The sequence below is a fragment of the Astyanax mexicanus genome, chromosome 8 (assembly GCF_023375975.1).
Source record: "Astyanax mexicanus isolate ESR-SI-001 chromosome 8, AstMex3_surface, whole genome shotgun sequence".
NCBI classification, from domain to species: Eukaryota; Metazoa; Chordata; class Actinopteri; order Characiformes; family Acestrorhamphidae; genus Astyanax; species Astyanax mexicanus.
Window position 1 is genome coordinate 16932047 of NC_064415.1, and position 16879 is coordinate 16948925.

At 40.2% G+C, this 16879-nt stretch overlaps 1 protein-coding gene across 3 annotated transcripts in view; it reads left to right on the forward strand.

Annotated features, from left to right (window-relative positions):
* The first annotated feature begins 10801 nt into the window (after positions 1 to 10801).
* The window catches only part of si:dkey-172j4.3 (diacylglycerol kinase delta), a 140949-nt gene continuing 134871 nt past the window's right edge, over positions 10802 to 16879 (forward strand). For 2 of the 3 annotated variants that reach the window (XM_022678533.2, XM_049482297.1), the window contains exons 1-2: positions 10802 to 10975; positions 12841 to 13054. In XM_022678533.2, the coding sequence (XP_022534254.2) occupies positions 12896 to 13054 (159 nt within the window). In that variant the 5' untranslated portion in view covers positions 10802 to 10975; positions 12841 to 12895. Of the gene's footprint in view, positions 10982 to 12840; positions 13055 to 16879 lie in introns of all 3 variants that reach the window. The other variant, XM_022678532.2, reaches the window with a different exon arrangement.

Below are 16879 nucleotides of genomic sequence, written 5' to 3' on the forward strand. Positions count from 1 at the left end.
AGAAAAACGCGCTGCAAAAAGAAAAACGCGCTGCAAATAGAACCACAACACAACGGAAGTGAGTCACAACACAAAGGAATTGTCCCGGGGGACCTTAAAAGATGCTGTACCAGCTGTATACAAAGGACAATAAGTGGCAAACAAGCTTCTGAAAAGTAAGTTATGTTTATTACCTGTGATTACCACGGTTGTGTGCATATTATTAAAAGTTCTGCTTCACAAAACGCCTTGTTTGCCACTTATTGTCCTTTGTACACATAGTGAAGTCCGAGACGTTACTGAAGACGCAGCTTAGCTGGTACAGTATCTTTTAAGGTCCCCCGGGAAAATTCCGTTGTGTTGTGACTCACTTCCGTTGTGTTGTGGTTCTATTTGCAGCGCGTTTTTCTATTTGCTGCGCCTGTGTTGTAATTTTGATGGATGTGTTTTGTGCTTTTGCAGCGCTTTTCAATTTGCACTGCGTTGGGCTTTCTCGGCCACCGTAAGAAGTGTACATCATTGTTAGTTAGCAGTTACTTAGTAGCCTGCTAGTTAGTTAGTTAGTGTATTTATTTTGTTTTGAGTGCCCCTCTAAAAACATGCTGTACACATGCATTTCTGGACAAGCTGAGAAATACAGATCTAGCCTTTAAAGCAAAAGAAGTGTGTGCACTGGCACAGCATATTACCACATTTCACACAAATAAAGTGTTATTATGAATATCACACACTTTAGTGTGTTTTTTCACACTTCCAAATTCCACACCTAGGACCGATTCTGGGATTATTTGTGGGAGGAGCTCATTATTGGTCGCTTGTTTTTACACTTAAGAACATTTTCTGAATCGTGGATCAATAACACAATCTGGTGCTCAAAAGCAGCTTTCACACTTGACCAAACGCATCAAGGAAGCAAATGCAGGTCGAGGAAAGAGGCTAGCGTACAAACGCCCTTACACATCCACCCCCATGCTTACGCCAAAATTACACCAATGGGTCACATTGCCCCTCACTTGATGTGCACCAAATTTACACTAAATAGATATACAAAAGTATAGTTGCAGCAGTGCACATAAAAATGCATATTTTCTAGCTTTTGTTGTAATAAACAGCTCTAAGATCAAGGGAAAGCTTCCTACAAGGTCTTAGTTGGATCATTGTTGTGAGGATTTATTTGCATTGAACTGGATTTTATTTTAACTCCAGTATCAATGCCCACACAGTGTTACACAGTTACTGTGAGCAGTTCCCTGTCCCTTCCTGAATGCTACATTGACTATATTCACACATACATTCACACATGTTTTATTTTCAGGTAAACATAGCTTTGTAAAATCGAATCGAATGTTATTAATGCCTCGTTTTTAATGTCGGGGCTCTCTAGATAGCAAGGAGGTGTGGAGCCTCTTTAAACCTGGATAACAGTTAAAAAAGCGATTTATCAGGGCAAATTATGCCCCGTGTCACCCAGTCTGACGAGTGTTTGGACAAACTGTTAAAATTTCTGGATCTCGGAACGTGGTGGGAGAATGGACGTGTGCTATTCATCAAAGGTAAGTACTTTTTATCATGTTTTACTACAACAAAAGTTCATTTTACACCGGAGTTCTCCTTTAAATCTGGTTATTTTTCCAGTGGTGACTCCGACATCTCAGCGAAGCTCAACTCTTCTTCTCTTCTTGTTGCAGGGCATGGCAGATCAGCAGGCATTTCACTGCCAGTTTTTCAGTGACGTCATCAGTGTTTGCAAACATTAAGGAGGTCGTGGCGGCTCATGCTTCTCCTGCATTAACAGACTGACGTGGGATCAGCAGACCCTGCAGGCAGAGCAGCAGTGGAGCTTCGTGATGCGGGAGTGCGGGCTGTGAGAGACAGCGTTTAAATGTGATCTGGGTTATATTCATATTTCCTACATCCTCCCTGGTGTTTTCCAAAAATCTCTCCTCACCGTGTCCATATGAATCAGCCAAGCAGCACGAGGCTCCTCTCCTCACGTTCTCATGGTAACCAGCATCTCAGCACAGTCATTCACTCTCATGCTTTTGCCAACCAGCTGATTGTGTGTTGTGTTTGAACAGTGAATATAAATGCAGTTAATTAGCAGCTCAGGCATATCTAGCAGGCAACAGTAAAATGTTTAATGTAATAAATTATAGGGTAAGAACCAAACAAATTTTGGTATAATTAGAACATACACATAAACAGATCAGCCACAACATTAAAAAGAAGGACAGGTGAAGCGAACATCACTGACATTGACTGGTTATACATCATCACTTGGATCAGGCCAAACCATATTAAAGTGTACTGTAGGTGTTAAAGCACCTAAGACACATTTAAAACACATATGAATCCCATCACTCAAAAAAACAATTTCAGGAGGTAATCTGAGACACATTTGAGCCACAAGTTATAACAGTATATATATATATATATATATATTTATATATATTTATATGATGCTGACTACAGATGAGCCAGTTACAACTAGGGATAAATCAATGTTAGAAATTCTGAGCCAATGCCAATATCAGATATAACACATCTACAGGGGTTGGACAATTAAACTGTAACACCTGGTTTTAGACCACAATAATTTATTGTCTCAATGGACAGTTCTGGTGGAAACAGGAGAGTTGAGGTGCACATTGAATTCTGCTGTGGTTTTATGTTTTTTGGATACAATCCGGGTTAGCACCTGAACATCCCTTTCAGACAGCTTCCTCTTGTGTCCACAGTTAATCCTGTTGGATGTGGTTGGTCCTTCTTGGTGGTATGCTTACATTACCCTGGATACCGTGGCTCTTGATACATCACAAAGACTTGCTGTCTTGGTCACAGATGCGCCAGCAAGACGCAATATTTTGAGCAAAACTGTGCTCTTACCCTGCTAATTGAACCTTCACACTCTGCTCTTACTGCTGCAATGTGCAATTAATGAAGATTGGCCACCAGGCTGCTTCATTTTAGCCATGAAACCTCCCACACTAAAATGACAGGTGTTTCAGTTTCATTGTCTAACCCCTGTATATATCTGTCAATGCTGATGCTGATATACACACCGATACTGATACTGTTGTATCAGTTGTATGGGGCTTTGAGTAGCTTCAGGGCCCTTATTAATGTCATTAATGTTATGGTTGATTCCCTCCTCTCATCTTTGTTTTTTTTTTTTCAAAAGGAATGCGTTTTGGTGATTTTCATCCAACGTTAGTGATAGAGAGTAAGGTGTATTTAGCTGATGGTAGTGTTTTTTGTGTTTAAATCAGGCGCCAAGAATGGGCGGACCAAAGACCAAGTTCCCAGCAGCATCATCCATGGTACCTTTTTTATATTTCATATGATGTTGTATGTTGTAAAATTAGATTCCAAAATTAGGTTCCAGAACTTGTTATATAGTATATACCCAACATTAGTGATGGTGTTACTCATTTTAATATCAGTGTTAAAAAGGCTGCTTCTTTGTAATGCTGTTGGTTTGCTTTCATGCCTGTATAAATCCAGTTACAAGGTAATCTGCATGAACTTCTAAGTCTACAAGAGTCAGATTTCCAACAGCTACAGCATCTCACAAAAGTGAGTACACCCCAACAACGTGTACCATTTTTTCGCACTATAAGGCACACTTAAAATCCTTTAATCCGGTGCATTTTATGTATAAATTCTACCTGTGAGCTTGTAAGGAGCAGTAAAGCCACTCTGTTGAAGTACAGCTTTATAGAGGAGTTTTAGTTTAGTTCTCCAGCATCGAGACTGCAGCAGCATTAGCATTAGCTGCTGACTGCGCTAATCGCTAGCTAGCTTAGTCGCTAGTGCTAATGCTGCTGCACCCAGCCTTATACTTACCAATTTATACTTCTGCGTCCAACCTATGCCGTAGCCTACGAATCACCGCACACCCTACGCCGTGGCTCGATGAACACCTCTCTGAAAATGTAACAGCTGTAGCTGTGATTGGTCCGCCAGGCCTCGAGTCCCGCCCACACATCACTGTTTTGTGGTGATTTTCTGGTTTAAACTGCAGAGCGACGCAGAGCCACTGATACTGTGACATTCTGAAGCAAAGCATGGTGCCCTGCCTACAGGAACAGGGCTCCATGACCAAGCATGCCTACAGACCTAAACCCTATTGAGCATCTGTGGGGCATCCTCAGACAGAAAATGGAGGAGCGCAGGGTCTCTAACATCCACCAGATGTGTGTTGTCTTTATGGAGGGGTGGAAAAGGATGTGTTTGTTTTTACATGGATACCAGGGTTGTTGTTTTTTTCGGAATGGTCATAATAGTCAAATATCTTGGTGTCTGAATGATCACCTTCTTTTCAAACACCTTCATCATAAAAGACCAGATTATAGACCATATTACAGTTTGAGCTTAGTATTGCAGCAAGGTTATTTAATAATGCTGTATTCATCGTTGGTGGGCATCTACTGGGTGATTGTGTAGTCATCCTTTTTTAAGCAATTAACATTGGTAGCACAGTTTTCTTATTTTTGGTTCAGGCTACCTCTGTCTCAGTGGCGGATGCTGGTCTTTCAAGGAGGGGAAGCTCAATTTTGGCCTACATCTTAACATATGTAGTTTTATTTATACAAAAATTCTACTCTCCCTGAGAAGTGTTTTTTTTGTAAACAAAAGGCATTATTTTCAAGTTTTTACTAGACAACAAAAAGGTACCCATTCTTTACATTGAACACTTACGTAAAAAAGACGCTATGACATGAATAAACATAAAATGATCAGTAAAAAAAAAACATTTTGCAAAACCTTGTTTTGTTGGTAAAGGAAAAAATGCAGGTAAATTTAGTTCCTTTTTGGACAGTTTTATTGAATAATTATTTTATTGGACAATTTCCTTGAATAATCCTTTTATTAATTTAAATAATTTAAATTATTTTTAATGATAACACAATACTTACTACTTGCCCCTGTTTATTTATGTCCTGAGATTCATCAAGAGGAATGGCCAACAGTACATTTTATTTATTACAGCACTTCCAGTCAGCCAGCTCACTTTATCATACCAGAACAGCTGAAAATACCTGTTACTTTTCCCCACCTTTTACACCAAATTAATCAGAAAAGCACCAGAAATAGAAGCTGGATTTGTCTCTAGTAGTTTTTATTAAAGAAAATGCCGCTATAAGGATTAGAAAAGTCTCAGGTTCAACTCAGAACAGAATGAAAATACTCCCATCAAAGAGTTTTACACTAAAAGATCGCTGATTCGCTTATTTCGCCGCGCGCTTTGCTCCGCTATTGAAGTGTGTGGACACTCAGAGTCCGCACTGATTAAAGCAGCGCTGTGAAGCTGCGGGAATGAGTGAGAGGAAAGCCGCGGCTTTACCAGTGATAAGAAGCTGATTCTGAACTTAGTTCAGCGCATTGTAGCGCATATTTAATCAGTGACATGTACACACAACAGTATATATTTAATCACTTATTTCTTTACATTTTAGGGGAAGCTGAGCTTCCCTTGCAGTCTTAGAGCAATCGCCACTGCTCTGTCTCCATTCTGTCCTGAGGCTAAAGCTGTGATAGTTGTGCTGTATGAGGATGAGGAGGCTAAGCTGCTGGGTAGTGCTGGTGCATTTGGAGCAGTGCAGTGTGCAGCAGTGGCGCTGGGGGGCAGCAGAGAGCTGCAGGCCGCACACACTGTGCTGTGTGTGTGTGTGTGTGTGTGTGTGTGTGGAGGAGGCTGCTGGAAATGCGTGGGGCTTTTCACCAGCCACAGGTGGGAAATGTTATACAACTGAGAAAAATGACTCATGTAGCCCTGCTGAAAACAGTAGAGCAGCCAGGTCACCAGTGTCTCGTTTTTCTATGAATTTTACTTCTTTATTAGGCCAGCTTAATGAAGTCGTGATTCTCTGTGTGTGGGGGGGACAAATATTCCTATGAAATATATAAATATATATTCAGCTCTGGAAAGAAAATTAAGAGACCACTTAAAAATGATGAGTTTCTTTGATTTTACCAAATTGAAAACCTCTGGAATATAATCAAGAAAAAAGATGGATGATCACAACCATCAAACAAAGCTGGACTGCTTGATTTTTTTGCACCAGGAGTGGCAGAAAGTTATCCAAAAGCAGGGTGTAAGACTGGTGGAGGAGAATATGCCAAGATGCATGAAAACTGTGATTAAAAAACAGGGATATTGCACCAAATATTGATTTCTGAACTCTTAAAACTATGGCCTTGTTTTCTTTGCATTATTTGAGGTCTAAAAGCTCTGCATCTTTTTTATTATTTCAACCATTTCTTACTTTCTGTAAATAAATGCTCTAAATGAGAGTATTCTTTTTTAAATTTGGAAAAATGTCTGTAGTTTATAGAATAAAACAACAATGTTTTTTACTCAAACATATATCTATAAATAGCAAAATCAGAGTAACTGATTTAGAAACTTTAGAAACTCTTCATTTTTCCCCCCAGAGTTGTACATATACAAGATGTGATGAAAGATGATGTTAAATCATGTTTTAAACCAATTGAAAAGCCAGGAAGGAATGCAAGTGTTAAATAAACCCCTTTAGAATAGATTAATTGCTTGAATATACTGGTGAACCAGTATGGTCAGTCTTTAATGTAATATTTGTTACCCAGCTTTGTCAGGTCCATATGCAGGTCAAGAGGGTCAAGATCTTCAACCATCTTAACTAGTTTGACCATGTTGGGTTTTTTTATTAGCAGGACAGTCGGCCAGCTTTAAATGAATGAGTGAAAATACACTTATATAGTGCTGTTCTGGACACCCAAGGATGCTTTACAATAGTATCCACACACATACATACACTGGTGAGAAGCGACAGCCCATTACATACAGCATCTACTAAGATCTACTCAATGCAGGTGGGTGAGGAGCTGACCAATCCATTTCCAGGCATGAAATCATACTCATTCACATGCCTGGACAATTTAGAGTATTCAATTTACCTGTTTTTGGACTGTCGAAGGAAACCAGAGACCCCAGAGGCAGCCCACACTGATACAAGGGGGACATGGAAACTCCACCCAGGTATGGACTTGAACCCAAGACCCCAGCACTGGGAGGCAAACCACTAAAACCACTAAGCCACCATGCCACCCAGCCAACAAAGTTGAAAAACATGCTGTGTGTGTGGATAAAATACTTTATGCCCTTAATGATCATGTGCATCATAAATCATCTATGATTCGAGAGAGAAAAAAAGAATAACCCTTGTATTCTTAACCACCTTTACCTGGCCACACTGTTTTTTTTATGCAACTTTACCAACCTAGTCAACCAGTATAACAGCTTGATGGCCATTCTGGTCAGAATGGTGATATTCATAAAACAGCTAAACCATTCACACGTAAATGAAACCAGATTGTGGTTGTGCATTAAGGCCAGATTCTATTCTATTAGACTTTGGTACCAGGCAGTCCTGAAACCTTACCAGTTCTGGTTGTCAACCAGTTTGGGCCGAATTATGTATAATCTGTATTGTCCCAAATTCTGTCAGTGTCGATTGTCAACTACTCTGTGCAAAATGTGCCTGTTATAATAATAAATAAATGTGCATTTATTATGAAGATTTGCTGATACTTGCCTGCTTTCCAGGAAAAAGGTCCCTTATGTGTGTAACTAAGTGGAAAACCAGTGAGAGCCAAAAAAAAAGGTGTTAAAAAAACCATAGTGTTGTGAAGATAGATCTGTTGGTTTTCGCAGTCAATATTCAGCTTTAGATAAAAGCATCTACAAAAGCCACATATGCAGGCCATTGCCTCCCATTGAGGACTATCGACCATGAAAGCAGACCGCAATTTGTTACAATTTTGCCCTCTTCTAATGGCACAGAATAATGACCGCTTACCGTTGCAGTGTGGATATTGTGGAAGAGCGTTTGGCTGGTAAAAGCCTATTCAAGGTATTATGGGGATGAATGCCAAGCAACCGTTAATGCACCAAGGATGCGTTTCAGCAAGAGAAAAAGTAGGCCGAGAAACTCCCCTCGTTTGAAATGAGAAATGCATTTGAATTGAGCTTTAAAAGCAATCCAAATCGTCATTTGAAAGCCATTTATGAAGAGAGGAAGGGACAGGGAGAGGGAGAGAGATAGATGGGGGCTCTATAGGCGTTGGCATGCAATGAATTCTTCATGGATTCCAACAGCTGGGTGCTTTAACAGTGCAGTAGATTAGCTTGACTACTTATGATCCAGAATCAGCTTTATCACTCTAAAGCCCAGCTGTAATACCACAGCCAGAGAGAATGCAAAACAAAAAGGGTCCCGGGTCAGCAGGAAGGCCAGGCTTGATCGACTTGTGCTTTTCATAGCATCTGGTGGGTGTGAAAAAAAAAGCGTGAAATGCCTTTGGCCATCCGCAACCAGTGCGTCGGAGGAGGAGGGAAGGAGGAGAGGAGAGTAAACAGTACAGAATACAGAAGAGACGCTGGGACAGCTTCTCACCAGTGCTGCATTTTAACTCGTTCAAAATAAAAAGGCCTCGGGAAGGGCATGTGATGTCACCACCAAGGCTAAATTAACTCCCACCAAGTTCAATTTACTTCCAATTGCTTCCATTTAATTCAGTGGGAGGTCATTCAGTGCTGGAGATTTATCTCTGTTGGCCCAAAGGAAAGGGGCAGGGAACAGTGCAGTTCCTACTGTGTGTGTGTGTGTGTGTGTTTGCCCCTGAAATTACCAGAGAGCTTCTAATGAAGGGGTTTAAACTTCCAGTACTGCCTTTACTGACATAGGCATTCAGTGGCAGTTGCATACACTATACTGTATGTACAAATACTGGATTACACTCCTTCTAATAAATGTATTAAGTCCAATAGAATTGGACCCCTTGAAGCAAATAACATGAACCTACTGACACCATACCTAATGTCAGTAAGAAAATATTATGTTACATAAGCAGGATAAACTATTTTTACTTTGTTTCAACGATGATTTTCATTAAAACAATGAATAAGCTGGTGTCCGAATGCTTTTATCTATATAGCGAAGCATAGACTGAGTGTTAAAAGCTCCCAGGCTTTGTAGGTTTTGCTGTAGAGCAGCAAAACTGTGTTCTTTGAAGTGGTGGAGCTCCATCTGATACTTCTGGGATTTGTTGGACAGGACTGCGTGATCCAAAACTAATCAATCCTCCAACATCAGTACCTGACCTCGATAATACTCTTGTGGCTGAATACAATCACATCCTTACAACAATGTTCCATCAGAATTCAGAACAGACATCAGGAGTGAACTGAAGTTAGACAGGAACTACACCAATCGAGAATACCCCTCAGATCCTATAGTGAACATAGAGCTGCTTATGGTTTTGCAGGCTGGGTTTATGTTCAGACCTCTCTGCTGACTATTGGCTCCTGAGCTCAGTCTGGACTCAGATGTGTTCTTTGATAGTGACTGTAAAGCAAATCCCAGCACAGCTCAGGCTAAAGGACATGTAGCAGCATGTCGCCTCTCTGAGAGCTTTCGCTCTCACCGCTGGATTTCCACTGGATTCCATTATGGTGTTTAAAGATTAGGGAAAGCCATTCCCAGACAGAAACTGGAGCTCTTCATGATGTCACAGCTTTTCATATATCAAGGGAATTTCCTGCTAAAAATTATAACCTTTTCCAAACCAAGTGTGCCACAAAATGTTCTGAGGTTACATCCTTATGTTTTGCATATGTGACCTCCTTTTTTAATTTGTCAACTAGTATAAAACCCCCATTTTATTATTGCTGACACATAAAACCTAATACACAGCTTCTCGTTCAATGTTTTGTATTTAGCCAGCTTAGCTAGTTAACTAACTGTACATGGTTTGTTAATGTTTTTTTTATTGTATGTTTGGGACAGCAGTTTTGTTGTTTTGAAAAAAAAAATTATTTACAAATTTAAACCACACAAAACATTCTCTTTAGTCTATATGTAGATGGGTTAGCTACCTAACTAACTAACTAACTAACTAACTAACTAACTAACTAACTAACTAACTAACTAACTAACCTAGTTTAGCTGCCTAAAAATGTTTTAAAATGTTGAAAACCATACAATAAATTATTAAAAAGACATTTAAATTAGTCTAATATTCAGTGTGATACAGCTGCCAATACGTGATCATATTTAAACTAACTAATTGCTAACATATTACAAAAATATTTAGTTATATAACTAGTTACTGATAATATACTACAGTTATAGAGTTGCAGTTAATATTCTAGTGAATATTCTGGAGTTATAGAGTTACAGTTAATATACTACAGAATATTCTGGAGTTATAGAGTTACAATTAATATATTACAGAATATTCTGGAGTTAAAGAGTTACAGTTATTATACTAAAGAATATTCTGGAGTTATAGAGTTACAGTTAATATTAAAGGATATTGTGATGTTATAGAGTTAGAGTTAATATACTACAGAAGACTGTGGAGTTTAGAGTTATGGTTAAAATATGCCAGACTGTTCTAGAGTTTTATAGCTAATGTTAATATACTACAGAATATTCTGGGGTTATAGAACTAATGTCAGTACAATACAGAAACTGAATATTAATAATATAACATAGAGTTATAGATCTACTGGTAGTACACAATTTTTTCTTCTTTTTTTTATGAATACAAAAATACTGGAGTTGAGGAGTCACAGTTAATACTCTACTGTAATGTTAGGTGTGTTGTATTGTGCTTTAATGCAGTTGTCTAAACTCACTCACTCTCTCTTTCTATCTCTCTCTCTCTCTATCTGTTTCTGTGTCTCTCTCTCTTTCTCTCTGCCCCTCCCATTAGTTTCAAATCCGATCCGATGCTATGTGTGCGCGCGTGAGTGTGTGTGTATGTGTGTACAGCGCGCGCGCGTGTGTGTGTGTGTGTGTGTGTGTGCGAGCGCGCGACAGTGCGCGAGAGAGAGCCTCTCAGCTTTTCCTCCCGTCCGGCCGTACAGGAGCTGGAGCGCGCGAGCGAGCGAGCGAGCGACGGATAAACAAGCGCGTTCAGCACGAGCGAGACACGGCGCCGCACAGAGGTACAGGTAACCTAACCGCCCGCCTTCAGATCTGCAGCTCAAGCCTCGCGCGGCTCGTCTGTTTTTGCCGGACACGGAGCACGGTCGCGGGCGGCTGATGGGCTGAACGTGAGCTGCATGTGTGAGGGATTTCATAGCCGTCATATGTGCACGCTTACATTATCAGTAGCCCGTGTGTCGCGCGCCTTAGCTAAGCCAACATGCTGTGTGTGTGTTGTGTGTGTGTGTTGTGGGTTCTAGCGTTGTTGGCAGTGTGTGTGAGTATGCGTGTGTGTGCTGCTTGACCGGCTGCTGAGTCAGAGATGCTTTAGGAAAATATTCCGGACTCCCAAACCAACAAAACAGGGGCTCGCGGGCTCCACGCACAGACGTAAAGCTCAATGCATTCCTGCTAATGCACGCCGTGCAAAAACAAGCAGCGCGCGCGCTCCGGCTATACATGAAATGAATGAATGCATCGTACACATACATAACAGGTAGTTCCTGGACGTATCTCGAGGCATGCATTCAGCGCGCTTTGAGTTCTTCTACCATTGCAAAGCCTCGTGCATGCATCAGGCGACTGACTGGGAGGGAAGGAGCGCGTGCACTGACCAAAACCTGTGGCATATGCATATTCACATCCTCGCTGTGTGTGCACGAGCTGTCAGCAGTACTTGAAGGACACACACACATACACAAAGCAGAGCAATGCAAGCTTTCAGATAGATCACCATCATCACCACTTCGCTGCCAGTGGCTGTAGCCTGTTGCTGGAGCCAGTATAGCCTCAGTAACAGGGCCACCCTCCGCCTCTCAGGCACGAGCTCGCTATTCAGAATAGGGGAACCGGCTGACTGTCAACACCGCGAGACCAGAGCACACAGTTGGGCGGACAGCAAACCGAAAGCTACTGTGCTCTTAAGCGCGTGCTGGAGCTCGCCCTGTGTATGTGTGTGTATGTGTGTGTGTGTGTGTGTGTGTGTGTGTGTGTGTTAGTGCTGCAACTCTGTTTAGGTAGTCGTCTAAAACATAGCCATTGCTTAAAAATGATAGAAACAGCTAAACTAGTTTATAAATGCCTAGGTGATGTTTAAAAGTGGTATCATTGTCTTTTATATTGAGTAATGGTCACATCTCTAGTGTGTGTGTGGGCCATTCAAGAAATCAGGGATATACATTTCATGCCCCCCGCATACATTTTTTAAAATGTTTTTAATTCGATTCGAATAATAAAAACACTATTCTAATTTTAATGCTTGATGCATATTTTATCCACAGTTATATACAAACTATTACCTAAATGAGTCCCAGTTCACACATTCGATATATATTTGGATACAGATCCTCAGGTCTCAGGCACAAATCTTTTGTTGTTGTTTTATTTAAAACTGTCATTTTTAATAAGATTTGAGTAATAATGCTAACAACACCATTTTCAACCATAGATAGTGCTTGATGTATATTTTAGGCACAGTTTACAAACTGTGCATGACTTTTAGTATTTACAATTTACAATAGAGCAAACAAAAAAAAAACATTGAGAAGGTGTCCAAACCATTGGCTGTTACTGTGCATATAATATCGGTTTGTTTTCTGTGTATAATATGTCATTTTAGTTATTAAAATTAAATTGTTTATCTGTCCCAGTGTTCTAGTCAGCACTGTTACTTATATGTAAAACTGTGGAAACAATTGGAATGCAGAAACATATGTGAAATGTCCAATCTTATAATTTTATGTAAAATGTTGAGGGTAAATTAACAGTACCTTTGTTATTGGTGAGTTCTTTAATTGTTATAGTCAAGACTTATACCTGTATAATATTTGAGTACTTGCATTATACCTGCATGACTACAGTGAGCCTGTGTGTTCATTTTGTGCAGAAGCCTCGTGCCCGTGAGTAGGAGGAGACGGTGCTGAAGCCCCGGTGGGTCCTCCATGGCCTCCAAGCTGAACCCCAACGTGCTGTATGTGCGTGAGCCAAACAGTGGTGCTGGGGACGCGGGAGATGAGTCCTCAGACAGTGACGGTGAACCGGAGGAGACCTGCCATAAGCTCATCCGGAAGGTGTCCACTTCCGGTCAGATCCGCGCCAAGGTAAGGGGGGAGAGAATTTGGGTTTGGGGGCCAAACATGAGAGGAGTGTCTCTCAAACAAGAAGTCATAACCCCTGTCATCACTTTCTCAGAACCATTTGATGCACCTTTTGGTTTCACAAGCATAGAGTTGGAGTTGACATCATAACTCAGATCATACAAACATAAAGAACTCTATTTCTAATAAAGATGTGTATGAAGTCTGAAGAACCTTTAATTGATAAAAAATAAAGGAGAACCAAAAAACATGTGAAGCACCTTTAGAGGTCATGAACTCCTGTGCTGCACAGTTTGGTGAACTTCCTATTCAGTTATGCCTAATTAATCTCATAAGTTAATGAAATATTTTGGTGAAAAATCCATTTAGCTTGATTTATCACTGAGAGAAGATGCACTCCTACTCTAGTATTGTGTTCTGTGACTTTTGCAACGTCCCACAACAAGCTGCACTGAGCTGTGGGATATGTGTGTGGAATTTCCTGCATTTAATTTGGATGTGATTTCGGACAAAGTCGTTTGTTTGTTTGCACGGCCAGTTCTAGCCTAGTGACAATCGCTACCACCCACTGCACTGTCCACTGTGGGTAGTAATGTCATCAATGATGTATTCCTGGTACATATGGCCTCGTGGGTGGAGGAATGTTAAATGCCTACTTGCAACTTCAGAAATGGAATGTCCCATCCGTCTGACACCCACTATCAGGCCTTGCTCAAATTCCTATAATTCATGCTGGCCAGTGTTGAACCTCAGCTTTATCTGCCACGTCTGTGTTGTACTGTAGATTATCAGAGTTATTGTTTTGGTTGGGTTGCTTTAGTGGTTAGCAATATGACATACATTTAACATGACAATACTCTCTACAAGTTAACAATACACAGTATGTCAATCTTTATTGGACTTGAGGAATAGACTACTGGTAATTTATCATGGTATCTGTCTATCCATCAATATTGGCATATTTCCCAGATATAGTTGCCCTGTATAAGTTGGAACAACTGAACACACACTTAAAATAAAAGCCAATGGCTGATATTTAAGGTTTATGCTAGCTATTCATCTGTATGCTACAGATCCAGCAGATTTTGATTAAGTTACAGACAATACTAGAACACTTCCTTGAGGTATAATCAGCTTAAGAGAATGTGAGCGTGTATTTACAAGTGAAGGAGGGAAATTTTTATCTTTGTGTTTGATGTTTCAATCACAGAGGTCTAAATCTGCGGTTGCCTGCCATTTTGTAATTCCATTTACCTCAGGGGGCAGTTAGGAAATGCCCATACCTGTATAAGAAATGTAAAATGTTTGAATAAAAGCTAAGTCTGATAGTGGTATGCCTGGAGAAGAGGACATGCATGGGAAATTACTGACACGTTATTTTTTGACACGTGTTTTTACTAGCAGCTTGTCAGAAAGTCCCAGTATGCAGGGAAAAGCTCTGTATGACCAAGAGTAAAATATATACATGCCTGTACCATGTAACAGTGATGTATTTCTCAGAAGCATTATATAGAGTTATGATTCCTGTCAATCCAAATGGTGCACAATTAAAGTATGACTAAGTAAAATTTTCTATGGCACGTTATTTCACATTATGTACAGGAATTTCCACAGTATGTGGCGTATAGTGACATATTGTGTACCGTAAACTGTAAAAAGTATTGTAATCATACATGTAAGAGCAACTAAACTAAACAATACTAAAACAATAACTATGTTTGACTGTTTGAGTACTTTTCATGGTACAGAAAAAAGGCTTGAAAATATGCTGCATGGCAATTTTCCAATGTTTACACTACTTTCCACTTCAGAACGGCACAGTTGACTTTTGGTTATAAGTTCACACTGGTTTCTAAACAAGACAGACACACCAAATCTGTGGTTTTCTAGTTCAGACCACACCTTTGTAACACAAGAAGAGACTGTGTGACTGTAGGGAGGAAAAAATAACCCTTAGAACCTGAGCAGGAGTTCGTTGAGGCTTCTGATTTAAGCTAGGACCCACAACTGATGAAGCACTGAGGTAGCATTAAGAAACTGGGATGTGATATTGATGGGTGTTGTCCTTGCCTGGGTCCTTGGGTCCTTTAAAGGAGCATTATGTAGGAAATGAGAGCAGGGTTTGAAATAGCTACAGCAGTCCAATTTCAAAACACCATAGAGAGTTGTCTGCCTCGCCCACCCCTTCCCAGACGCAAAGCTCACTCAGGTTGCCAAGTTAAGGAGGCTGAATCTACACAATCCTGAACAAGACAAGTTGAGTACATTCTACCATGGCAAACAATGACGAGTCATATTATAAACCGGCTTATGTGAACTTTATCTGTATTTAGCTAACCTAGCCTTTAACCACATCATCTGATTTAGTCACAAAATGAAATTCTAAACTCTTCTAAAACCCATATCTAGCGTAATATTGACTGTATGTTACACGACAGACAGATAAATAAACAGCTAAATAGCTACAAAGTTGCTAGGGATGAGCTTCTGAAATAATTATCTTTAATCGTTTCGAAGGTAACAAATATATAATGACATTTATAGCTAAACTGAGTCAATATAGAGAATAGCCTACTGGTTAAACAGATGAAACAGTCCCCGCCATCATTTTCTGCAGTTGTTATCGTGTGAGAACTGTGGGTAACCCAGGGCTTGGAAGGATAAATTGGTTCCATCCTTGAAACTGTATACATATCCTGGAAGGATATACGAAGGAAGAGCCTACTATCATGTGTAGCCCTAGAAATGCAGCACACCTTGCCTCTATTTAAGAAATGGAATTTAATGGAAATGTAGATAGGAAAGACGAATGCGGTCAGATGTAGTCATTTTTCCAAACTCCTAGACCAGGTATTTTGCTGCTGTCTTTATAATGGCCCATATTTTTTTAATGTAACATAGCCTAGCTATGCCTGTCGCAATAATTACATTATCGATTTATCGTACATTAAGTAAAAATGGTGTAGATCATTTTTGATAACCTTTTGTTTATTTGCGACTAAACAGTTAAACAGTTAATATTGGGGCTGTCAACATAAAACATAATTTCTTTAGTTTGCCATCGATTTGAAGTGTCAGACGCTTCAGTTTACCAGCAAGCATTTTCTGTGTTAAACTGGATGTTAAAGAAAATGCAAAATCCACGCAAGTCAGGGCTATATGAGGACCAGCTCTGTACTGAGAACCAATGTTCTTAACAGTTTTTCTTTCACATCTGCTTATGTGGCAGTGTTGCAACACTCATGTCATAAAGTCCCATGTTTCGAGAGTAGGCCTGCACTTGCAAAACGTGCTTGTGTAAGACTCCTTGCAACACTAAGATTATGGAAAAGGAGTCTTCCTGAGCACAGATCCACAGCAGAAGAAGCATCCACTCTGTAGTTATGGCTGCAATGTGATACGTATTGATTCAGCCCAAAGCTAGCTTACATGCCCATCAATATCTGGCGTGGTGGTAGCAGCGCAGTTTGTGCCGTTATCACTGCAGGGTCGATGTTTGCTCAGGAAAGGGCAATGGGGTATAAATGGGTCATTAGGCGAGCAGTTAAGCCACATATGACATTGGATATGAAGAGATGAACATTCAGAACAGGTTCATTAGTGTTTCACTTATCAGGGCCATGTTTCTCTAGCAGCTCACTGGACCAGCATGGTGACCTGGTGTTTCTGACCAGCTGTGTTTGTATATCGCATATAAACTTATAGATTATATATTAGAATTCTTTTAAATTACTGATGAGCAGTCTTTATGCGATATTGATATGATGTTTTATGATAAAGAGTATTCAGTTGTGATTTTAGCTAGGGCTGTGAATCTTTGGGAATCCC